We start from the raw sequence: 24944 nt of genomic DNA, 5'->3' as shown, positions 1-24944 counted from the left end.
AAGCTACTCTGCGGCTTCATTTAAATATAAAAACTTTCTTTTATTGATCTAACATTGGATTCCATCTTCCAATGGTTTTCAGGCCTCCTTTTCCAAAAACGCCCGTATTGGTTGACCTTCCTAGCTAAGATGGCAGTGGAGCTCCAAAACAGACTTTAAATGGATGTGATGCAAAGCAAAAGGTCACATGACCACATCCATCTCAGCTGAACTCTGACAAGAGTGGCATATTTATATAATAATGTTAGAGGTTGAACAGCTTTGTTAGATTTAATTTCCGGTATGTTTATTTGCCAAAAACGTCGACTAGATTGTAATTTTTGGTAAAACATTTTATTTTTGTAAAAGTGAATTTGATCATTTCGTTCAGCAGAAGTTTGCTTCATAAGTTCAGAACTGAAAAAAAAAAGATTTTTTTAAAGAAACCTCTGAAAAGTTGGTTTTGACCGCGTCCTCATCGACAGTCTTGTGGTTATGGAGAGCCGAGCGAGCGCCAGTATTCAATCAAATCGTCGCCGTCACAGAAATGTTTCGCCTGTTCTCCAATCATCTTTATGCGGGACTAGCTGGGCGAGTCGCTTTCTATCTCTTCCCCCAGCTTCAGCATCGACCCGTTAATGTCGGAGGTGTCGTCTGCCTCCGAGATCCACCTGCGCAAAAAATAAATAAAGAAATAAATCGGTCGTAAGCTTGAATTTACTGGGGGGGAAAAAAAAGAATAGAGTAACATCTCGGTAAAGACAGTAAAGCGCAATACTCTCGTTTCTGCTGTAGCTGCTAATATACGTGCATAGCTTTTATGCTAACTTCAACATCACCTATTTAGTCTTGTGGTGTCCCACAGGGCTTATTCCTAGGTCACCATACATGTTTGCAGTATGTTTGAATATCTACTTCTACTACACTTGACTTTGTCAGGAAACCTAAAGAGTGTCTTGTGTTGATTCTATTGTGTTTGCTAGTAGCTAGAAGTTCGCAAACACAATGACTGATTCTTCCCCAATTGTCTGTCATTGGTTTGATAACACCCCATCAAAAACAAAGACCTATGTCTAATCTTCTTGTAGATCTAAACGTACCTTCTCAAAGTTCTGGTTGAAGGTAAGCTAATCTTCGTCCTCAGGAATTTATAAGCTTTGGGGCTTTGCATGTGGAGTGTGAGGGCAAAGTTCTTCTGTTCCTCTGTATAACCAGACGAACCAGCCAACTGGAACAAGTCGTAGGGGAAAGCTGGGGAAAGAACGCAAACAGGACGCGTTAAAGGTCGTCAGACGAACTCGCGGGGAGCTCCAACGCCACAGTTTACCTTCAACGGTGTCGAGCTTCTGCTGGAGTCGCTCTTTCAGAAGATTGCTCTCCTTTAGCTCCTCCTTCAAAGAGGAGATGCTCTTCTTGAGGAGCATGGCGGTTCGGGTTATCGTACGCAGCTTCCGACTCAAGGTTTCCGCCCTCCGCTCGGCCTGCTGCCACTTCAGCTTGAAGTCTTCGTTGGAGCCAGCGTAGGTGTGGAACTGTCGAAAGGCAGCACGCGCAACGTCACAATGTAAGCGATGGCACTGCACAGGACTACAAACGTGACCTTACGGTGGAAAGGGACCACTGCTCGGGGGCTTGGCCTTCCTTTTCCGCTGAGAAGAGGGAAGCATTCTGGGAGGAGGCCAGGCGCTTCCCTGTGCTGTTCGCAGTTTGGACGAGTTTACTGTTCTGTGGAAGAAAAATGACAAAAACGGATGGGACTTTTTTTGTGATTCCACAATTTAATCTAGTGAATTTCAATAAGCACCATGATATTTTAACAGTTTGGTCACATCACTATGATGTTTGATAAGACATAAACCCAAAATAACATAAAGGACATTTAGAATTATGAATGACAACATTTTGAACCAGTCATGACTCTACAATGACTGTTCAAAGTGACAATTACTTGTGGAGTCCCTCAAGGTTTTGTTCTGGGACCACTACTATATTTGTTGAGAAAATGACTGCTAATTACATTTTACCCCCAATTACACAGAAAATTTACCTGGACTTAGCTCTATGTTCAAATAACCATTGTCTATCGGGCTCTGCAATGAGGGCTCAAAATGACAATGACTTGTGGAGTCCCTCAGGGTTTTGTTCTGGGATCACTGCTATTTTTTACTCAATGAATTCTGATAACACTTTTTTTCAAAATGTATGTGTCATTTCAGTTTACTTAACTCTATAATCAAGTAATTATGGTCAATTAGGCTCTCTAGTAATTGCTTTATAAATGCGATTTTTTTCTCTCTCCAGCAAATAAAATCAAACTTTATTTATAAAAAGTGCCTCTTTTGCATTGTGCAGCTCGAAGTACTTTACGTTTATAAACAAAAACAAGCACGGTTATTATGATAACACAGCACCCCCCGTTGACACATACATCCTATGACCCCAAAAACAAAGTACCCATCTATTATTTGTTTTTGTATTATTTATTTTTCTGCAGATCTCATCTTCAGAAAACACTCTCCTGTTCTTTCGAATATGCGTTTAACTAGAAAATTGAGCTTAAATGGCAAAATATTCAGACAATAACAAATTCTAAGAATAAAATGACATGTTTTAAACTCTTAAAAGGAGCAATTAAAAATGACATTTTACCAATTTTGAGACAGACTTTCAAGAAAGGTCTTACACTGGATATGGAGCACTGTTGGACAGGTTCACTTTCATTCTGTAAAACATTACGAGGAGACGCTGGCTGCTCTTCTGTGTTGCAGATGGTTTCTTGAGGTTCACTGTTCTGTAAGAGAGAAGTCATCTTTAATCGTTTTTCTTTAAACAATTGACAATGGAGTAGATTCTATGTGATTTTATTTTGGACAATTCTGACTCACAACCAAAACTCGTATCTGTGACTTTGTTGGTCTAAATAGATCCAGATCAGTTCAGTTATGTCAAATTTTTCAACCTTGGTGTCATAATTTCCTTAATAAAGATTTGTGTTTGGTTGAACACAATTGTCAGGTATGCATATTTAAAAAAATATATCCCTTGCTTTGTTTGTGTAAGCAAAGACCTAAATGATATCAGGGGTTCCTCAGGGTTTGATTCTTGGACCCCTTAGATTTAAGCTACACTCTGGGTCTGAATATGCAAAAGAACCTTGTTTTTTATTTAAGCAACACAGATGATACTTGGTTTTATATAAATCTGTCATCAATTGATTACAGTCCTCTTAGTTAAGGTTGTAAGGGTAGAATTTTGCTTTGTTTAATAACAGATCAAAGATCAATCTTACGCTGGGAGATGGAGACTGAGGTGTAGGTTCACTGTTATCCTCTGGCGGTGGGGTGGAATCATTCTGAGTGGAGGGACGCTTCCTGGTCCTGTTGACAGATTTTCGGAGCTTCCTACTCTGTAAGAGGAAATAGACAGACATTTCCCAGGAGAGGCCTTCCTCCTCAGATCTGTGGCAGTTTTCACGGGAAAAAAAACGCTTGAAAGGGATTGTATTCGCAACGTAGAAAATAGACGGGGTGGGCCAGAAGCCCTCTCCTCAGCTCTATTCTGATGCAATCAGAGATCCATGTGCGTCTTTGTTTTCCTTGTCAGAGCATTAATTTGGTTCATGTATACCTGTATGTGTGTTAGATACATGTATGGGCAAAAAGGGACCAATGAGCATCCCAGCATGATTGGGAGAGGAGGTGGCCGTCAGCGTGGTGGCTAAAATCACAGACTGGAGGGATCGAGGAGAGACGTCACCCATAGAAAATGCCTCACCTTCGGCTCTCGCAATATAATGCAACTCCCTTACAGTGCTTCCTGATACGGGCGCCGCCATGTTGAAACCAGTCGACAGTGATTGGTCCAAGTCGCTCTGAGCCATCGTATCTATGGCAATGGCTACGGTAGTTTCCATACATACGACGACTCTGAACGACTTGGACTAATCCCCATCGACTGGTTTCAACATGGCGGCGCCCGAATCAGGAAGCAATGGTGCTTCCTATTTGGGAAAATAAGAAGGAAGGTGTTGAGCTGTCTATCTAATCTTATTATTCCTTTATAACATTATTTTATATAACCGGGTCAAAACCCACCCTAACACAAGGAAGGACAAAATTTCAACCAGAGAATTTATGAATTACAAATTGATTTTGCTGGAATCAATATTCCTAACAAAGCGAAAAAAGCCTTGTTTGCAATTAAAAACTAAAGCGGGTCCGTGCTGACCCTAACACAAGACTAATTACCAATTGGTAATTGGTAATAATTACCAATTATTTACTCAAATTTCTAGCTTTTTTAAGCCGAAGAACTGCAGGTCGCAGACCCCTGACTTATTGTGATAAATGTTAAAAATTGTCTTTTGTTTATTATAGTGTTTAATTAAACTCGATATTTTCTTAATTCCTTCTGTTGAATTATTTGCATTCAATGATTCAAGTATTTTTATCCTTTGCTCTAGTTTCTTTTTTTTCTTTCTTCTTTTTATAAACAGAATTTGTTGTGATTTTTCCTGTTAGAACTGCCTTACCCGTTTCCCACAACACTGTGGCTGACAACTCTGGCGTGTCATTTATTTCTAGAGAGGATGCCCATTCTTTCTCGAGATAACTATTGAAATTAAGGATCTTTAGGGAGCGATGCATTGAATCGCCATCTGACGCTGTGATTTTGTGTATGTAACAGATTCCACTGAAATGTACTGGGAGCGTGATCACTACCTATGATTTGTGAATCTGAGATATCTGATTTAATGGAGTTACTGGTCAAAAAGAGATCAATGCGAGAACAAGTGCAATGGACAGATGAGAAATAAGGGAACTCTCTGGTTTGGGGATTTTGTGCTCGCCAACAATCTGCAAGACCAAATTCATTCATGAACTGTTTTATTGTATTTGTGGATACCAATTCCGGTTACTATTATTGTTGTTGCTGGACCTGTCTAATGATAGGTTTAGTACGGTATTAAAATCCCCTCCTACAATGCTTGGACAGCTGGAAATATCTGAAATAACTAGGGGGAAAAATTTAAAAAAAACAACGGATCATCTATATTGTATGTGATAAATGTTTAACCCCTGTGGTATCTTGTGGGGTCAAAATGACCCCATTCTTACATTGCCATGTTATCCAAACCATGACAAATGTGTATAAAAGTGAAGAGGATTTCATGTAATCCATGGACACCAGTGAAGATCACAAATCATTGAAGAAAAAAGGTTCAGCGCACTGTCTAGTGGGTCAAAATGACCCCACCCTTCCATTGACGTGTTCTCCCTACCATGACAAAGGTGGATAAAGGTGGAAAGATTTCATGTAATCCATGGACACCAGTAAAGATCACAAATCATTGAAGAAAATTGGTTCAGAGCACTGTCTAGTGGGTCTAGATGTTGCCGAAGTTAAAAATAAAAAATAAAAAACCTCCTTATCCTGCACTCAGTTGGAACCAAAAGAGTCCTAATGTTCCTTTACCCTTTTTTAAACCCTCTACTTTAGATTTAATGCTTTGATGTAAAACAGGTTGTTGTTTTTTTGTTCCTTTTATATAACTTTAGAACTAACACACGCATGAATAAAAAGCTGTTTTTCTTTCTTCGTGTTAATAAATGTGACCTTAGGGAAGCGCCAGGGCAGGTGAGGGAGGGACGGCTCGGCGTTGTCCCGCAGCCTCACGGTCTGCCCGGTTCGGTCGAAATGTTCGCTGCTGAAGTGGACGCTGCAGACCCGGTCGTAGTACTTCGGAACCCAGCTCTCGTGTCTCTTCATGAATTTCGTCCACCGGGAAAGCTTCTCGGGTTCTCTCGGGAATCTATAAAAAAAAAGAAACAAGAGAGAGCGCACCTGTGACGTCACAAACAGCCAGATCAAAGAGAGAAAAGAAAAAAGTTCTTTGTTGGGGATATTTACTTATGAAACGTGACTCCGCGGAATTTTCCGACCACATTGCGACAGTTTGCGTGCGCACAGCCGGTGGGCATCCTGGGACGAATCAAACGGCTGCCGCCGTCGTCATGTTGGTTTTGCTGCGTGCAGAAACAGTCGCGTTCGTTAGCGGTCGATTTGGCTAACCCTTTTCGAATTTTCACTTCTTTCAGCGGCGTTATACCAGCTTTTAAATCTCACGTGGGTTTGTAGGTACCTGCCATCATTACCACCGGAAGTCTAAATAAATCGGGAATTTGAGTTTTTTTGACAAGCAAATGAAAACAGACAGAATTCTTCCACCCGCAGGCTCGCAATTACCTTAGCAAGATGGCGGACGGCGAGGAGGCTCGTTTGTCTCTTTCGTCTACTTAATGATGGAAAGAAATCAAAGAAAACGTGCTCTATCGCCACCTATCTGCGGGGAATGTAAAGAGCGCCACAGACATTTGTTTTGAAACTGTTCTTTGTGGTCAATTTAAAAACTGTGGCATTTAATTTTTTTTAAATGAATGTTTATTATTTGATCTTTTTGTGTTTAACTGAAAAGGAAGTTTCTTTTTGTCCTATAGTTTTAAGCCTGTTCTTTACTTTTGTAGTTTTTTAAGTGACACTTTATGTAAAGTGTCCTTTAGTGTTTTTTAAAAGGCACTTTCAAATGAATGGATTATTGTAACTCTGCGGACTAACTCACATGATCCTTCTTGTTAGGTTAGATGGACTTTTGATTCTGAACTGCATTTGACAGAATTAATAGTCCCTTATCTTTAGTTCCTCATAAACTCTGCATCCTGAGCCGAATCCTAATTGCTTCCCTAGTCTTACGGCTTCTCCCCACCCCTACATTTATCCCTCCAAGAGTAGAGATCTGGATAAAATAGTCTTTAAATCTGGCCATTCCTACAGCTTGATGACGTTATCAATAGTCGCTGGTCATCTACGTAAGCGCTTAGCTGCCAGCACTCGGAACATCGGTTTTATAACTTTAAAACGTCGTTTAAAAAAACAAAAGTCATTATTTACATTCACATTTAAACTTGTCTGCTTTAGAGCACACCCACGTGAAAAACAAAGTGTCTCCTCCACGGCACAAGCGCAACGTGGAAAACCCGACAATGATTAAAATCGTCTTGAGTCGCTATAGCTCCCCATAAAAAAATAAATAAAAACACGTTTGGACACCACTACAGCTCCAAATACCCAATTGGACCAATAGGGAGGAGTAAAAGGGTGAGGGAAGCAATTCAGATTCTGACTTGGTATTGCATAAACTCCTGAAGTTACTTTATTCTTAAATTCTGGATCCTGAACTTTATTTCTCATTCATTCTGGATCTTAAACTGGAAATACAGTCCCAAAAAAAAAAAAGATTTTCAAGACAATCTCGTTCTTGAAAATCTTCTGTGGAAATACAGTCCAAGAACAAGATTTACTTGAATCTCTTGCTCTTGGACTGTATTTCCACATAAGGTCAGGACCCCAAACTTATTTTCTGCTTAAATTCTGGACTCTTGACTTTATTTCTTCATAAATTCTGGATCCTGGACCAATGTTCTACATATTTTGACAAGAAAGACGATTTTGTTAGTTTGAAGTTGTCAGAACGTGGTTCTTGGTGGTTTTACACAAAGCGACCACTAGATGTCAGTGTTGCACCAGTGTTATAACATTAGAACCATCTGTTCTCCGTGCACGAACAGTGGCTCTGCAGCAGCAGCTTTGCAGATGGTTTGATAAGAAGATGAAGCGAAACAACAAAGCTTCCTTGTTCTGACTCTCGGGCACAGAACCGCCTGCAGGTGGAGCAGCTCCGCGAGTGAGTCCCTCCTCCTCCGTCAGTCCGTCTTCACCATGAGCTCCCGGGCGGTGGCCGCCTGCCTCCGGCTCTCTCCGGCCGCGGTGCAGCTCCGGCGCTGCGGAGCCCCGGTTCTCCCGGTCAGGGGCCTGAACGTCCAGGCGACCACCGAGCAGGCGGGGAAGCTGAAGAGCATCGACGAGCTTCCGGGCCCGAGCTGGCCTCGAACCCTGTACTGGCTGTTTGCGAGAGGATACGCGGAGAAGGCTCACTTGCTGCAGGTACCAAGAAGTTCAAAAACAAACAAACAAACAAGTGGTACTTTTGGGTTTTCCTGACTTGAGTTGGAGTCTAAAACGGATTGTTGAGGTTCTTTCAGAATAAAAGAAACTTTAGTGAAGATTTGTTTAAGATGTATGTTTTTTCTTTTTTTTAAATTTTCAAACTAACAAAATTGGCGTTTTTAAAAAAAATCGGAGCATCACCTTCTCTACCAACGTTCAAGAACTCAGCATGTCACTTTCAAAGTTACTCCACTTTCACGGAAAAAGGAAGAAGGAAAGGAGGACGTTGAGTTAGAGCCTCTAAAATCTGCTTTAAATCTATAGTCAGTTTTGGATTATACAGGATCAAGATCAAAGATTTGCTCATTCACTCCTGATGTTGTAAGATCATGTTCCTGCATTTAATGTTAATTCGCTTGCATTCGTATAAAGTTCCTGGTCACAACTAAAGTCGTCTTAGAAACCCACTCTGATGAAATTAGTGTTTTGACGTTTTTTAACATGCCCTTGTGGCATTTTTCTGATGATCGAGGGCCTGGAAATAAAGAAATTTAGGTTATAAATTTGAATTTCTGAGTATTTCTTTATTCAAATCACTGTGAATCAGGAGAAGACGAAAACATTTGACACGGGACCTTTTTATTTTCCTCATCCAAGCTGGAATTGGACTCAAAAGTCCACGGCTGGTTAGCTCTGATATTGCTCGCCATTTTTGTTGCACCACTAATGTTATGTCAGGGGTGTGAGGGGCTTTAAACTAGCAGAAGAGAGTAGATATTAAAGGATGTTGGGAAATGAGGGTAGGCTTACTCTCAAATATCCCACACACAAGTTCGAGGTGAATCTCTAACAAACTCCTGACGCCCTACAGAAACTATGTCCTAGAGAAGCACATATTTTTTTTATATTTTAGCTAAAAAAAGTCATAATCATAATTAAAAGACCACTGGAAACGCTTTTACAATATAGATGATTGATGTCGGACAAAAGACAAAAAATTATGATTGTCTTTCCGAGTCAGTCCAAATGATTTGAAGACTGAGAGATTATTTTTAATTTATATTGATATTATGAGTGATTGACAGGTTCTGATCAAGCAAAAGGTGACAGTAGGGAGAAAAACTTCCTCTAAATTGAGTATTAGGAAGAAATCTTCAGTAAAATTTGTAAAATAATCCCAAATGATTCAAAAGAAAATGCATACCTTGTGAATCTCTCATGTCTCAATTAAAGGTATCGGATAAGTATTAAAAATAATCAATCGTGTTTTTTTATGTTGTTCTGTTAAAACTTTCTCTAACACCCCTTTTTCTTCTTTTCTGTCCTGTCCAACAAAAAACGGCTACAAATATAATCAATATAAATAAGTTTAGGCTAAATTACCAAAGGGGTTTATGCAAATATACCTCCTGTGTCAGAAGATTCATAACCCCCTGTTGTAAACGTAAAATCTGTCCAACACAAGAGGCCTTCAGCTCTTATCTGTTTGCTGAGCTGTTGGACAAGACAAGTTAAAAACCAATCAAAAAACTTCCTTTGCTTTTTAGTGTTTACAGAAGAGTCTGTATGGACCCGTCTGGCGTTCCAAGTTCGGCCCGTTTGACATAGTCAACGTGGCGTCTCCGGATCTGATTGCTCAGGTGATCCAGCAGGAAGGTCGTTACCCGCTCCGAGTGGAGCTGGCTCACTGGAAGGAGTACCGGGATCTGAGGGGACAGGCTTACGGCCTGCATGTAGAGTGAGTGCAGTCCTCTAAGGCCACGCCCTCGGTTCTGAGCAGAACTTTGCAGAATCTTCCATTTTCTGTGTGTTTGTATGCAGCACGGGGCCGGAGTGGTACCGAATGCGCAGCGTCCTCAACCCCAAGATGCTGAAGCTGCAGGAGGTGTCGGCCTACGCCCCCATCATTCACCGGGTGGTTGGAGATCTGCTGCGGCGCGTGGAGTTCCTCAGAAGTCGCAGTCACGATGGGAGCACGGTTTCCGACGTGGCGGCTGAGCTGTATAAGTTTGGCTTTGAAGGTGGGGTCTGCGGCTGACCCCGCCCCCTCCACAGACGGTGAGGCAGTCCCTTTGACTCTCCTGCTGTCCAGGTATCTCCTCCATCCTGTTTGAGACCAGGCTGGGCTGCCTGGAGGAGCAGATTCCCCGCGACACCCAGCGCTTCATCGCCGCCGTCAACGACATGCTAATGCTGTCAGAGGTCGTGATCCTGTTCCCGCGCTGGACCCGCAGCATCCTCCCCTTCTGGAGGCGCTTTGTGCAGGCCTGGGACGACCTTTATGAAGTTGGTGCGTCACTGCGCAAACCAGCAGAAGGGGTATGGCCATCGGCTCCGTCAGTGACGGCTTTTTCCGCATCGCAGCAAAGAAGCTAGTCGACAGGAGGGTGGCTGAAATCCAGGCCCAGGATGGATCCGGGGAGCCCGCGGACGGCCTGTACCTCACCTACCTGCTGGCGTCGGACAAGATGAGCAGAGCTGAGGTCTACATCAGCGTGACGGAGCTGATGCTGGGCGGGGTCGACACGGTGAGAGGTCAAAAGTCCAGATGGGAATGATGACACTGTTAATTATCATCTATAATTTTTGTTCCAGGTAAAAGCATTAAAAAAACGAAATAAACCAAAAAAATTATTATGTTATAGTTCCAGTGCAGTTGGTTTATGACTAGCAATATTTGCCAAAATGACATTTATTCAATAAACAAAAAGAGTAACATAAAATGAATTAAAATGATTAATTTTCTGTCTTCTCTATTGTCTCATAACATTTCCTATTAAAGCAGCCACCTCCTGACTTCCAGGTTGAAGCCCTTTCAAACATGAAGCTAAAACCCATTCAATTCAATACTCACACCGTACATTTTTTCCCCGTCCTTCTTATTGTTATAAAAAATGAGCATATCTGCCGGCTCAAACTGAGACATATGAGAGTTCAAGAAATATAATTAATTAAGATGTAAAAAATATTAATTGAATTGGAGTAATATGATATTTAGTTAGATAAATACGTAAATCTGAGTTGTATAAACAATTATTGAGTTTTATAGACGTAAGAAATTAGGTTGAATAAATTTAACTCAATTACTTGTTTCCAATAGAAGTAATTCATTTAAGTTGGCAAAATTGGATAAGATATATATATATATATATATATATATATATATATATATATATATATATATATGCGTCACAAGAAAAATGGAAACAAGATCAGAAACTGGTGCATTTACTTTGTCTGTTCTTCTACTACAAGCAGAAACTCTTTCATTTGCTGATGCAGCCGTAATACCTTTTTGATGGACGTATAATCTTCATACGCCGTCATTAAAATCTCAGACTCCGTCTCACTGAAGTATAGCACTTTCTTTTTTTTTTCACCACGCGTTTCCATGGTGACTCCAGCAATCGGCGATCTATTGAGAATGTCTTTATGTACCTGCTGTGCACTTGCATTAACCCAGGGTTACCAAGTCGAGCGTAATCACGCCAACTCATATCCGGTCTTTTGGAACCGACTTACCCAGAGTAAGCAAGTTCAGGCGGATTTCAGCCAGAGTTCAGGCTTAAAGTCAGGCTAGTTTAAACATGCTTCCTGGAATATCCCCCAGGAGACAAAAGAGGAGCCTTCGACTTCCAAAAAATAAACAAAAAAGAAAGCTACATTTAATAGACAGTACTTGTTTTTTAGGCTGCACGGTGGCGCAGTGGTTAGCGCTCTTGCCTCACAGCAAGAAGGCCCCCAGTTCAAGTCCCGGCTTGGGGGACATGAAAAACACAACATCAATGGGGGACCTTTCTGTATGGAGTTTGCATGTTCTCCCTGTGCATGCGTGGGTTTTCTCCGGGATCTCCGGCTTCCTCCCACTGTCCAAAAACATGCTTCATAGGTCGATTGGCAACTCTAAATTGTCCATAGGTGTGAGTGTGAGAGCAAATAGATGTGTGATTGAGGATATTCCACCCTGCAACAGACTGGTGACCAATCCAGGGCATCCCTTGCCTACGCCCAAGTGGCTGGGATAGGCTCCGGCAACCCCGTGACCCCGAAAGGGAAAAACGGTCAAGAAGATGAATGAATGAATACTTGTTTTTTGCACCATGAGTGAGGGAAGAAGAGAGGATGATGACACCTGCGCGATGTACAATGTCCTGCGTATCAAAATAATTAAAAAAAAATAATAAAAGCTCAGGGTTCGCCCTGCCACGACTATGTTCCTCCGTCATCGGAGCGTATAGAGACAATAAAGGTCCGCCTACATGTAAAAGATCGGTGAAAACTTTTTGTGACGTCATACCGGTCCTGCTTTAGGGTGTTCCAACAACCGCCAGACTTCTTTGTGCTCTCTTTAGTCCACTTTATGACAAATTAATGCTCACAGAGCAAAAACATCTAGTTAAAGAGTGGTCATCTTTAGTGTTAGTGGGTCAAATTTGACCCGTGAATTAACTCAGCTTGAAAATACTTAAAAACATTCAATATTGTTTTTCTATACCATAGCTAACTGAGGGGGTATTCAGGCTAGACACATTTTGTCTGGTTTAAGTGAACCAGATTTTGTTTCCCCTGATAATCTGGAACAAGTGTTCAGTCTGAATGCACCCCTGGACCAGGAACCGCCCTCGGACCCATCTTTGGAGGTGGTCTCGGTTCGTTTTCAATCGGACTGAGCTTCAGTTCACTCTGAGATTCCTCAGTCTGAATAAGATCTGTCCTCAGAGCAGAACAACTGGACCAAAACGGCCACCGTAGCCAATGTAATGTAGGAATGTAGCCACGGACAAATGTAAAGCAACGACTGTCGTGTTATAAACCACAAAAAGGAGGCCAACTGTTTATTTGTTGTATTTTAACGCAGCTGAAAACGTTTCTTACATGCTTTTCTGTATCTCGTTACGCAGCACAAGCCCAGTTCTGCCATGATGTCATCCTAAAAATTACCTTGTAATTTCCTTAACAGAATTCTCTTGAAAGTATTGGCACAAAACCAAAACAATGAGACACAGCAACTCATTGAAATGTGGCTGGATGAATTCAGGTTCATTTAAACAACCAAATTAAGCGAACTCAATCCTAACCAATGGACTGTTCCCTTTGCGTGCATTCATCTCAATGGACTCCCTTTAAAAAGTATTTCTCTAGGGTCCACAAACCTTTTTATTCTATAAAATGCAGCCTGTTTTTGATTTATAAAACGTGTTCAAATTCAGCAATTATACTCCCTGTGGCTAAAAATGAATAATTATTCTCTCGATGTTGCATAAATTAATATTAGAGTACTCCTACTCAAATTTTAAAATGATTAACACAAATGACATTTGGGGTTTTAAGGGTCAAAACTGACCCATATAGATTGATGGTTGGATTAAGACGAAAAGTGTGTGTGTGTGTGTGTGTGTGTGTGTGTGTGTGTGTGTGTGTGTGTATCAAGAGCTTACATGGAAGAGGGTTGGTTAAGGGGGCCTGTGTTTGTGTTTGTGTATTGGGGGTCTCAGTGAGCCATAAATGACCCGTCCCACCACAAATGTCACTATTTATTTTTGAGATCCTTAGAATTGACTAAAATAGCAAGCATTCCTTTTGTTGTGTTAAAAAAGTTGTCTAAGGAGTTTGTTTTTACTTACCCAACTTAAAACTGGGGCCATTTTGACCCAAACACAAAATAAGGAAAAATTTGACCCCAATAAAAAAATGCTACATTTTGTGTTGGTTTATGTATTTTGTGTTAAAAATAGTTGCTGTTGATCATGTTGATTCTGTTCTGCATGTTTTTGAATCGTGAGAGAGGATGCTGTTTCTGTGTGTGGACACATGTTCCGTAATGATCATCAGCAGTTCGGTTGCGACACGCTTCAAGTGAAATTCTTGTGCAAGATTGAGGTGTCAAAGCTAAATTTGACCATGACTCGGCGTAAAGACTCATCTTCACTGACACCTGGGTTTTAGACCACACCGTTGTTTTAGCCCACAACTTCAATCCTAATCTGAGACCTGAGGAGTCAAATTTGGAGTCGGAGCAGCCTGTGTGTTGCTCGTTTGGGAAAAAAAACTGTCACTACAAGAGGTGTGGACTCGATTCTTGTTCATCTTGAACTTTCTGCCACATCCCAAAACAAAGTGGCACAAGGCTCACTGCAATCTGGAGCAACCGAATGACTCACTGTGATCCCTTAGGTTATAGGGCGGAAAAAAACTAAAAGGGAATTCTGATTAACATATATTCCTGGAAAGTAAACAAACGCATGCAGCTTATTTCTGTTCCTCTAAGGGATGTCAAAACCTTCCCTTTTCTGAAAAACAAACAACAAAAAATGGTAAAAGCCAAATCTTTTAATGCTAGCCAGAGGGAACCAAATTGTCCTTCAAGTTCAAATGAATGGCAGTTTTGTCACTGGGGCTGTATGGAGCAACACAGAGCTAGTTCAGCTGCATTCTTGGGCATGGTTGGGGCTTGTCATTAACCTTTAAACTCATGCAGGAAGTTTGTGAAATCTGGAGATGTAAACTAGCTTCAGCAAATGAAGTATACCTGCTTTTGATTAGTGTACAGATATTGAGCTTTGTGGACAGGACACAAACGTATATCGGTAAGATAATTTCTTACAGCAACAAAAGGAGAAGTCAAGGAAATGGTTTCAAACAAAGACGGAAATATTATTTTTTTTCATTAATAACAATATTGACGTTTTGTGACTTGTTTTATTGAGTAAGCATTTGTAAAGAAAGCCATTTAAAAATATGCTGCCAAATAAAAAGCAGTGGGTCAAGAACAGAGCCCTGTGGTACACCACCACTGAGTCAGATTTACTGAATTAACGTAGCTCTAGTCAATTCTGAAGCCGAGAAAAGCAGTTTTGCACAGATATTAAACACTTAATGTTAGTAATGTGTTGTATATTTGTGAAAAACCGATACACAACACCCCTTTTCTCCGTGTCAGAGTTGGCCGATTCATGTTGCTCACATAAATGGTCAAACAGTTACGGTATGTCAATAAGCGCGTGTTATATAGGTGTAACCAACGACATCTTTGGTGTTAAAGATTCTTAACTATAACTATTTGTTCATCCAAAACCAATTATGTATTTGACTTTAATAATATATGATATAATACTGTGATCAAACATGTCAAATTCAAAAAATGTAAAGGAGAGGGTCACATACAAACCAAAATATAAAGAGCTTATCGTTTAAGTTGTATTTCTTAAAATAACCACTGGTGGCTGATTGCAATGAGCCTCATGATAATAAATCAAACTTTACTCCCCAAAAAAAAGTTTTACCAGTCTGGTTTCAAAACCCTTTTTATGTTAATAATTTTATTTTACGTTACATAACCATCGCCGTGGTTTGAATTTGTTTAAATCCTAAATTTGTGCGTTATTCAAGGCAGATAGTCTTGATTGGCAGGTGGGAAAATTTTAGCCGTTTGTGTCAGAGATCATCTTTTCCAGCATTCTGTTATTAAATGAGAAAGAAGAAAATATTCTTGTTTTTAGGGGCCAAGATCTGAAAATTGCGCTTAATATGTGTATAATTTATACACCTCTGCACTTTTTTTTAGACTTTTAGTTTGTAAATAATGTATTGAAGTGTTTTCATGTTGTATGGTGTTCCTCAGGGTGTGATTTTTGAACCTCTGATTTTTTTTAACCTGCATGTGCTAGCTTTGGTCATATATAATGTAAATAGATAACATTTATTTTCACACATATGCTGACTCACTCTGTCCTACTCTAATCTAATCCCATCATAGACCTCCAACACTTTGTCGTGGGCGCTGTACCAGTTAGCGAGGAACCGCAGGACTCAGGACTTCCTGTACAGTGAGATCAACTCTCTGTGTCCGAACAAACAGGAGCCGACCAGAGACGACCTGAACAGGATGCCGTACCTGAAGGCCGTCATAAAGGAAACGTTGCGGTGAGCTGAGCGGTGTTTTCACGTTTTCACATACAAATACAAATACGTACTAGCAAAGGATGTAGCCTCAACAAACATGTTTGTGAAAGTGTCAAAATTACATTTAGAGCTCTAATGTCCTGTTTTCTGCCACCAAATTACAAAATAATGTAAAAGAATTCTAGTTTGCTGCAACTGCATTTGGAAAAACTTCCTGGGTTATCTCAGTTAGCTCAGGTGAGCTGGAGGATTCCAAAAATGACTTTTCTCCCCTACGTTTTTGTCTTTTTCCCACTAAAACTGTGTGATTAAAATTATTTTAAAACATTTACAAAGTTGAAAATTTTTTTATAGCCTTTTAACAAAACTTTGTAGTTTATTAATAAACATTTACCCCAATTCCACTCCATTTTTTGACTGTAACCAGAGGGTTGTGGAACCTCCTCATCAATGAGGTCAGCTGCCACTACGTTCAAGGGAAGAACCATTTCTGAGACACTTCTGTGTTGTTCCATGAGATCATGCTTTTTTTTTTCCTTTACCTGGTGTCACGTGAAGTTCAACAAAACACAAAACACTTTAAAGAGTTTTCTTCCACCAGCCTGTATCCCGTCGTCCACGGCAACGGACGCTTTGTTGCTGAGAATGAAGTGATTGTGGACAACTACTGTTTCCCGAAGAAGGCAAGAGCCCCGAATGTGACACGCTCGTATATCTGAGTTGCCACGGAACCGCAAATGTCAACAAACCCGACGGTGTTTGCTCTGCAGACTCAGTTCCACTTGTGCCACTACGCGGCCTGCCACGACGAGGCACAGTTCAAAAACCCAGAGGAGTTCATCCCGGAGAGATGGCTTCAAGTGGAAGCACCCAGCTGCCACGGCAACAGGGCCACGCCCGGCTTCTACCAACACCACCCCTACAGCTTCATCCCGTTTGGCGTGGGCGTGCGAGCCTGCGTGGGGAGGCGGGTGGCAGAGATGGAGATGTTTTTTGCTCTCTCCCGGGTGAGTGGTGGGTGTATCTCCAGACAAAAAAAAAGAACGCTCTGTATTTCAGCTTTATTAACATTTTAGTTGACAAAAACTAAAGAGAAGCAATTTGCTGATAAAAGGTTAAAAAAGTGTCAGGAGTAGGTTTCTACTGTATGAACTGAAGATTTTAAGCTAAGAAAAGTGAGTTAATTTGGTCTGCAATAGTAAAGGGAGCACAAACTGTTACTCAGAAAAGAACATGATCTTTTGACATGTCTATTTTAATTGTGGAAAATATTTGTGTTTTGGTGCAGCTGGTGCAGAACTACACAGTTGAGCCCGAAGCCGGGGCGCCAGTCGTGGAGCCAAAGACCCGGACTCTCCTTGTTCCCTCACAACCCATCAACCTGCGCTTCCTGCCTAGAAACTGAAGAGGGCGCCAAAAACACATTTTACCAAAAAAGAAAAACAAGAGGCAAGCTCAGTTGAGAGATAGACTCACTAGTAGAAAAAGTGTCAAAGGTGGACCGGAATGTGTGTGATATTTGTGCTGATCCTTGGTATTTCTTTTTGGGTGGTTTTGTTGTGTTTTGTTTTTGTCTTACTCTTGCATGCGGTTTAATTGTTTGGATCATGGACCTGATTGCACAGACCTGGACCTCATTGGGCAGAACTCCTCAGCACTGCTTATATGGAACTCTGAGCAGATGCCCTGAAGCGAAACGATCAAGCAGCGGAATCAGACGCTCGCAGCGCAGCTGAAGCGTGCCGTAAGGAAGGAAACTCCGGGTGAGAGCAGAGGAAGGGCGGACCAGCAGATCGCCAGCCCAACGCCGATATTGAGGACGAAGCGGGAGCCTTGTGAGACGGGGGCGTCGACCCTGCGGAGGAACGCCGGGGCTGACTGGAAAGCTGCACGTGGGACCTGAAGGCCTGACAATCGGTGAATAAAGCCGCTGGTTTTCCCCCTCCATGGCTGGTTTCAATGGTGGACCTTTGGACTGGACTTTTTTTTAGCTGGGACTTTTATTTTTTTTAACCGTTGCAACTGTTTTTAGATTACTATTTCTTAAATCCATTTTTAAACTTTTAATTGTTTTTAGTAATATTTGCACAGTATTTTATTGAGCGGATTCAATCAGCAGGGTGACCAAAGTATATATTTTTTAATTTAAACTAAAACGCATTTGTATATGACAGTTTTATGATACTTAAAGCATCTATTTTAATGGTCGTTTAGATACTTAAGCAAAAATACTAAAAACTGAAAAAATTATATATATAGTTTGTAAAGAATTTTTAGAAAACTCCTGTTAGAACAGATTTGAAAAAGTACATTTAGGAAATTACCCTTAAATATATTTTTTTTGTCAAACAAAATGTTCTTATTGTGTTTTTTCTGTTTGAAATTGTCTTAAATTGATGAATTCATGAAGGACCCAAATTGCAGAGATGAGGAGGCAGGTGGCTCCAAGTCAAAAAGTCTTTAGAAACCCTTGTGCTATCTTAGATGACCCCACCCTTACATTGACGTGTTATTCCTACCATGACAAAGGTGGATAAAGGTGGAAAGATTTCATGTAATCCATGGACACCAGTGAAGATCACAAATCATTGAAGAAAAAAGGTTCAGCGCACTGTCTAGTGGGTCAAGATGACCCAACTCCCAATGTAAAAGTGCCTAGGATAGCACAAGGATTAATACTTAAACCAACAAAAAGCACTGCTGAGCAGGTTACCATCTCATCTCATCTGTCGGGGAAACCAGGAACAAAGGGAATCAGACGGTACGGACCAGCACAAGAGGAAGGCAGAGACGACAGGCAAAACAAACAGTTCAGGTGCTCTTTAGACCATTACAAAACAGAATGTAAACAATTGCCAGTTACAATCTATTCAATATTTATTCACAGGCCGTCCAAATAGGACATAAAGAGAAGAAAGAAAAATGCAGTCCCAACACAGAGCTAAATAATTTTAACTTTCTGTAAGTGATTTAGAAATGGTGTCCAGAGTTTATTGTGAACATTAACTGAGGCAGTCCTGACATGGCCAATTTTTTCCATGTGGATGAGAGATAGCATGTCAGTGAGCCACACTTTAAAGTATGGAGAAGCCGTAGATTTCCACTCTCGCAAAATTTGTCTTTTTGCAGTCATCAACCCAAGTTCTAGTGGCTGCTGCATTACAGTTAGAGACAAGACTCTTAAATACAAACAGGACTGACAAGACCCAGGTGAACGCAATCAGGAGAGATTGGGACCAGGGAAGTAAAACTTAAAACCATGACATAACAGGTAACCTTTTAAAATTACACAGGAAACAGAACTCAGACATGACAGAAACAAAAAGGAAGCAAAATGGACCCAAACAAAGACAAATAAACCCAAACCATGACAGATGATAGTTGTTTGTTTATCTGATGTTTGTGTGAGTCGATTGCTCTTCGTAAATCTGTTCAATTTCAAACAAATGAAAGTACATTTTCCCAGAAGAAACAACAGCTAACCATTGTTTCATTTTTTTTCAAAGGGAATTAAATACATTTGCAACTGTGAAATCCCAAATATTTGTTGACATTTTTTGTCTGAATCACATAAAGTCAATCTTTCAGTTTTAAAATCTGAAGCAGTTGCTAGCATAGATAAACTGAAAACTAAGCAAGAAGCGATTTTAAGCTGAATTTGTTATCTTATCTTAAAGTTGCAAGCGGCTTTGTGTGGCCTGCAGGCACAACCCGCCCCCACCTTTGACCCGCTCAGCAGGTGCTCTATGCCCTCGTCTTCACGGCCTTCATGGAATTCTCATCGACGACGCCCTCTTTTCTGCCCACGTCAGGATGTTCACAGCTACATGTGACAAATTGATGAAACAAAACACTTTTTCTTCAAAATGGCGGCTTTTCTCTTAGTTTTATCTCCATAGCCACCAGTTGATGTTTTTGTCACTTGGGGACACTGAACAGATTGCTGTAAGTTTCAGAAAAATTGGCATAAGTAAAATTTGGGATTTCCGTAGAAACGGTGGATTCTCGCTAACCACGCCCACATTCTTAATACGTTTATACCTTATGTGATAGAACTTTGTTCAGCTGTAACCGACCATCCATGCATTAAATTTTCACGATATTTTGTCAAAAATGTGTGAGTTACGGGAATGCGTCTTTTGCTAGCTTGCCACTGTTTAAAATCTACAATTTCTAAATGCAACATTTTTTTCTCAGTGGCTTCTCAATGCTGCTCAAGGAGTTAGGAGGCAATAGAGGACAATCCCTGATACAAGTTTTCATTTGGAAGTGGTGCTTTTCCTAGTTTTTTAAATTAAAGATGGCGCCTTCTTGTGGAGGTCACAAGTCGACGAAACTCCAGGGGTGGTCGTAGACTTAAGCTAGCGGCATGTGTGTGAAATTTCCAGAAAATTGCTCAATTTCACACTTTGCCACAAAATGCCTGCCAAGCTGTAGTCCCTGTGGCCATCCCATAATAATTTCAAAACGACCTTTGGATATCACTGACACTAAAGTTGGTTTCGTTAGTGGATGCTGAATTGTTTTCTTCTGAAGCCCCATGGGAGACTTTTGCCCCATTCATTTTTAGTTTTCTACAGTTTCACCCGCTGTGATGTCATTGGTTTGCAAGCGTTTGCAACTATAAAATTCCAAATTTTTACATAAGTAAAGTAAATCTTTCAGTTTTCAAGTTGTTAGCTTGAGCAGCTGCTAGCATAGATGAATTGACACATAAGGAAGCTTTGACTGAGCTGAATTTGTTATCAAGAAAGTTGAATTAAAAATGAAATAATGAAGAATGCACATGTTAATGCGTGTGTAAAAAGAAGTCACAGATTTCTGCTGTCTTTTTTTGCCCTCTATGTTACGAGGACAGTTTTCTTCAACTTTAATTGATTAATAAATGCAATGATTATCATTTCCAAAGTCAATGGTCAAATAATTATGGTTACCACGCCCACATTTTTTACTTTATCACAGTAAATCAACATGAAGAAATTGCAATTTATGACAATTTTTTAATTTCAAAGTGCACACATCAGGATAAACTTAAATGTGAACATTTAAATGCTGCTCTGACAATTTCTGAAAAAATTGTGTAACTGAAATCAGAATCAGAATCAGAAAGCCTTTATTGTCATTGTAACACAAGAAACTTGTGACAACGAAATTTCCGGTGCTCTCCAGCTGCTTAAACAATAAAATAGATAATCTTCTAAAGAACAATAAAATTGAGTTTAACTGAAAATATACATATGTACAAAGCTACACAACTATTCTAAATTGCATTATATTGCACTGGGAATTGTTAATATTGCACATTGGTTTCAGATATTGCACTAGTTACAGTTTTTGTGGGATTCACATTTATTTAGGAGATTGACTGCTCTGGGAAAAAAACTGTTCTTTAGTCGATTTGTGCGAGCCTTGTGGGATCTGTACCGTCGGCCTGACGGTAGCAGTTGGAACAGGTGGTGGTTGGGATGGTGGGAGTCTTTGATGATTTGCCTGGCTCTGCTCTTGTAGCGAGAGCTAGCAATGTCCTCTAGGCTGGACAGGGGGGAGCCGGTGATTTTCTGGGCCGTGTTGATCACCCTCTGCAGCGCCTTCCTGTCTGCGGCCGAGCATCCTGCATACCAGGCTGTGATGCAGTACGTGAGGATGCTCTCGATGGTGGCTCTGTAGAAGGTCACCAGCAGCTTCTTGTCCAGGTTGTTCCTCCTGAGTATTCTCAGGAAGTGGAGACGCTGCTGGGCCTTCCCTACTGCCGCAGTGTTGTTTGCAGTCCAGGAGAGGTCCTCTGTGATCAGCACACCTAGGTAGCGGATGGAGTGAACCCTGTCCACGCTGACCCCATTTATATAAAGTGGGGGCGGGTCCACTCTCCCCTTTCTGAAGTCCAGGATTATTTCTTTCGTTTTGGTGGTGTTCAGGTGGAGGTTGTTTCCTGAACACCACTTTTCCAGTCCGCTGACCTCATCCCTGTAGAAAGTCTCATCTTCCCCTGAGATGAGCCCGACCACAGCAGTGTCATCAGCAAACTTGATGATGGTGTTGCAGGGGTGGGTTGGCGTGCAGTCCGATGTGTAGAGCGTGAAGAGGAGGGGGCTCAGTACACATCCTTGTGGTGATCCTGTGCTGATGGTGATGGTGGATGAAAGGTGGGGTCCAAGTTTAACAGATTGTGGTCGTTCTGACAGAAAGTCTTTAATCCATGAGCAGATGGGGGAAGAAAGGCCCAGGTGAAGCAGTTTCTCTGTCAGGATGTCTGGGATGATGTTGTTAAAGGCTGAGCTGAAGTCCAGAAAGAGCAGCCTAACGTAGTTCCCTGGGTGGTCCAGGTGGCTCAGGGCAGAGTGAAGAGTGGTGGAAAGACTTTCACAATCAATTTTCTGTGTGACCCCACCTCACTTTTCTGACCATATTCCTTCATTAACGCCACAGACCTTTCTCTTTTATGAACTAGGAATACGGATTTATACGTGTTTATGTAATTTCTTGTTTACAAGCACCAATGGCTGGCATGGTGGCACAGCTGGTAGTGCTCTTGTGTCACAGTGAGAAGGCCTTGGATTGAATACTGGTTGGGAACTTTCTGTGGGGAGTTTGCATGCTCTGCTTGTGCATGCATGAGTTTTCTCTGGCCACACTTTGATGGGTGAATTGTTTAACTCTATATTGCCCCCAAGTGTGCGACCCTGGCAACCTGCTCAGCTTGTACTCTGCCCTTGCCTAATAGTAGCTGGGTTGGCACCAGCAACCCTGTGACCCCCATGGGGATTCAGTAAGCGATTTGGATGCAGATATGCCTTTATTTTTTAATAAGCTCTAAAAGTTAAATAATAATGAGACATTATTCATATTCATAGATAAAATCCAAGTATTGTCTACTAGATAGATATCTAATTTACAAGTTTTGTTAAGTGCTTGATATGTTTTAAACCTTTCATTTTATATATTTTAGCCCACGTTTATGCCTAGAGCACCAGATCAAACTATGCTGATAAAGATTTCTAAAAAATATAGAGACAAAAGCAAAATAATTAGCCAAAATAAAAGACCAAATGAAGAAAAAGTTGTGATGTATTTAAACATTTAGGCTACTATATATTTACAAATCTCATATTTTGGAGCTGACTTTTCAGCCAAATTTAAGCACCTCAGTATTTAATTCTAGATATTCGCCGCCCTTTAAACCCTACAAAACTCCTTTTTGAATTAAAGCAACCTAAAACACTAAAAATAAAAAATAAATGTTTAAAAAAAGGGGGGGGGGGCTTCTGAAAAATACACAAGACTGTCAGAAATGTTTATAAAAATAATTCAAATATTTTGTTATGTGTTTATTTACATCTTCAGAAATGAACAAATGTTTTTTTTGGCACGCAGGGCATTCCATAGACTCCCCGCAGCGTGAGCAGCTTGCTTCACGTCAGGGTGTGTTGAAATCTTCCGCCTGTGGGGGGCGCTGCGGCTTTCATGACTTTCCATTTTCTCCTTCCAGTCATTGAAGCGGTGCAGCTTTCAACAGTCTCAGCTCGTCGGTGGGGATTTTTTTTTTCCATTTTTGCGGCGGAGGCCGTCTGTCGCTCCATCCGGTCCGAACTCCGCACGGTTCTGTTCCGTTCCTCTGCAGAACCGGCATGTGACGCGGGCTTCTATCCCTCGCTTGTTGCGCGGTCCTCCGTGCAGCCTCATCCCCTCCTCCGGGATCGGTGGATCCCGCTGCCTGCAGCAGACGGAGCTCGGTCACCGTGAGGACGCGGCGGGATGCAAGCGGTGGAGATGACCCGGAGGGGGGAGGCCTTCGGCCTCCGGAGGCTCCTTTGGCCGTGACGTGAGCGTGGACGCGGGCGCGTGAACCTGTCGGGAGATGACGGTGAGTGCTGGGGCAGAAAAGAGCCGTGCACGTGCGCGCCATCTTTGTCCGAACACCTGCGGTCGGATCCGCTTTGAGGGGACGTGACTGACAGGCCGAGGTCGGGGGGGGGGGGGGGGGGGGGGGGGGGGGGTAATCGGGCTATCGATCATGCCGTTATGGCGGATGAATCCACGAACGGACGGACGGACGGGTTGTTCTGTGGTGGAATTTTGAGATCACTAGAACCTGAACGTCCGAAACGAACCGAGCCTCTGCTCAGGTGACCTCTTTCATTTCCCGGAACCAAAAAAAAAAAAAAAAAAAAAATTCCCGGAACCAATTTCTCTTTGCTTCCTGCTTCTAATCAATGTCCCTATCGTGCGACTTACATTTAGGATATTTTCTTTCATTTTATTAAAAAAATAAAACTGTTGAAAGTAGAAATATGAAGGCTTGGACATGTTTTAATCTTGATTTGGCCCGAGAGAGAATTCCCCCTCGACTTAAGCGTTGAGCCCTAAAACCATGTATGGATTTATCAAAATGCCAATAAAAAAAATCCACTCGTGCACGTCAATCATTTAATACAGTGGGATTTAAACAGATTGATTTTCTCTTGGTTGCTTATTTTCTTTTTTTTTTAAATATAGGTTATTTGGAAAATATTCTGTTCTGTTTCTTAATAAAACTAATAAAATGTGGCATATAAACTGTAAAAATGTAACTAAGATCATCATTGCGGCACAGGTTCAGTTTGAGAGTACTTTGGTGATCCACAAAGTCCTGTAAGTCAGGGGTCCCCAACCACCGGGCGGTCCCTGCATCAATTGGCACATGGCCGCTGAAGAAATTATAGCCATGTTTTTTTTTTTTAATTCTTTTGAGTCTCAACAAACTTTTATATAAAAAATCGTTTATTTTGTAAAAATTAAACAGATTCCCTTAGCTACACTTTCGATCACTTGTGCGGTAAAGTTTCGTCAGAGGAGCGGTATGACTATGTCTGAACAATCTTTTATTCTGAAAAATCTTTTAGTTTTTAAGATGATCAGATTCTCTTAGTTACATTTTAGTCACTAGAGCGCTAAAAGCAGTCCGGCGGCGTGCAACATGAGGAAAGTCGTATGTGGAATGTTTCTTTGCAAATGGATTCATTCCTTCATCTTCTAAGCTGTTTGTTCCTTTTCGGGATCACGGGGTTGCAGGGGACATCCTG

The 24944-nt window shown here is 41.3% G+C and overlaps 3 protein-coding genes across 3 annotated transcripts in view; 2 read left to right on the top strand and 1 right to left on the bottom strand.

The window, feature by feature from the left end:
* Nucleotides 1-311: 311 nt before the first annotated feature.
* On the bottom strand, nt 312-6315 carry LOC101174488 (uncharacterized). Its single transcript, XM_011482658.4, has 10 exons — nt 6226-6315; nt 6106-6144; nt 5890-6005; nt 5596-5791; nt 3269-3385; nt 2663-2770; nt 1585-1704; nt 1307-1511; nt 1080-1230; nt 312-650 (listed from the first exon to the last, which is right to left on the bottom strand). The coding sequence occupies exons 3-10, from the start codon at nt 5958-5960 to the stop codon at nt 563-565; spliced, it is 1056 nt and encodes a 351-aa protein (XP_011480960.1). The 5' UTR covers nt 5961-6005; nt 6106-6144; nt 6226-6315; the 3' UTR covers nt 312-562.
* Nucleotides 6316-7576: 1261 nt separating this feature from the next.
* On the top strand, nt 7577-18239 carry cyp27a2 (cytochrome P450 family 27 subfamily A member 2). Its single transcript, XM_004066470.5, has 9 exons — nt 7577-7980; nt 9531-9721; nt 9805-10004; nt 10076-10273; nt 10348-10511; nt 15740-15906; nt 16487-16568; nt 16656-16892; nt 17174-18239. The coding sequence occupies exons 1-9, from the start codon at nt 7756-7758 to the stop codon at nt 17288-17290; spliced, it is 1581 nt and encodes a 526-aa protein (XP_004066518.1). The 5' UTR covers nt 7577-7755; the 3' UTR covers nt 17291-18239.
* Nucleotides 18240-23348: 5109 nt separating this feature from the next.
* Nucleotides 23349-24944, top strand: part of LOC101160793 (transmembrane protein 198) — a 31747-nt gene continuing 30151 nt past the window's right edge. The window contains exon 1 of the mRNA XM_023962807.2: nt 23349-23746. The gene's annotated coding sequence lies outside the window, so the exon portion shown is untranslated. The remainder of the gene's footprint in view (nt 23747-24944) is intronic.

Source organism: Oryzias latipes, chromosome 2 (assembly GCF_053564925.1).
Source record: "Oryzias latipes strain Hd-rR chromosome 2, Olatipes_Hd-rR_3.1".
In the NCBI taxonomy this organism is placed as follows: Eukaryota; Metazoa; Chordata; class Actinopteri; order Beloniformes; family Adrianichthyidae; genus Oryzias; species Oryzias latipes.
The sequence above is the reverse complement of the archived record's forward strand: the minus strand, read 5'-3'. Positions and strand labels throughout refer to the sequence as shown.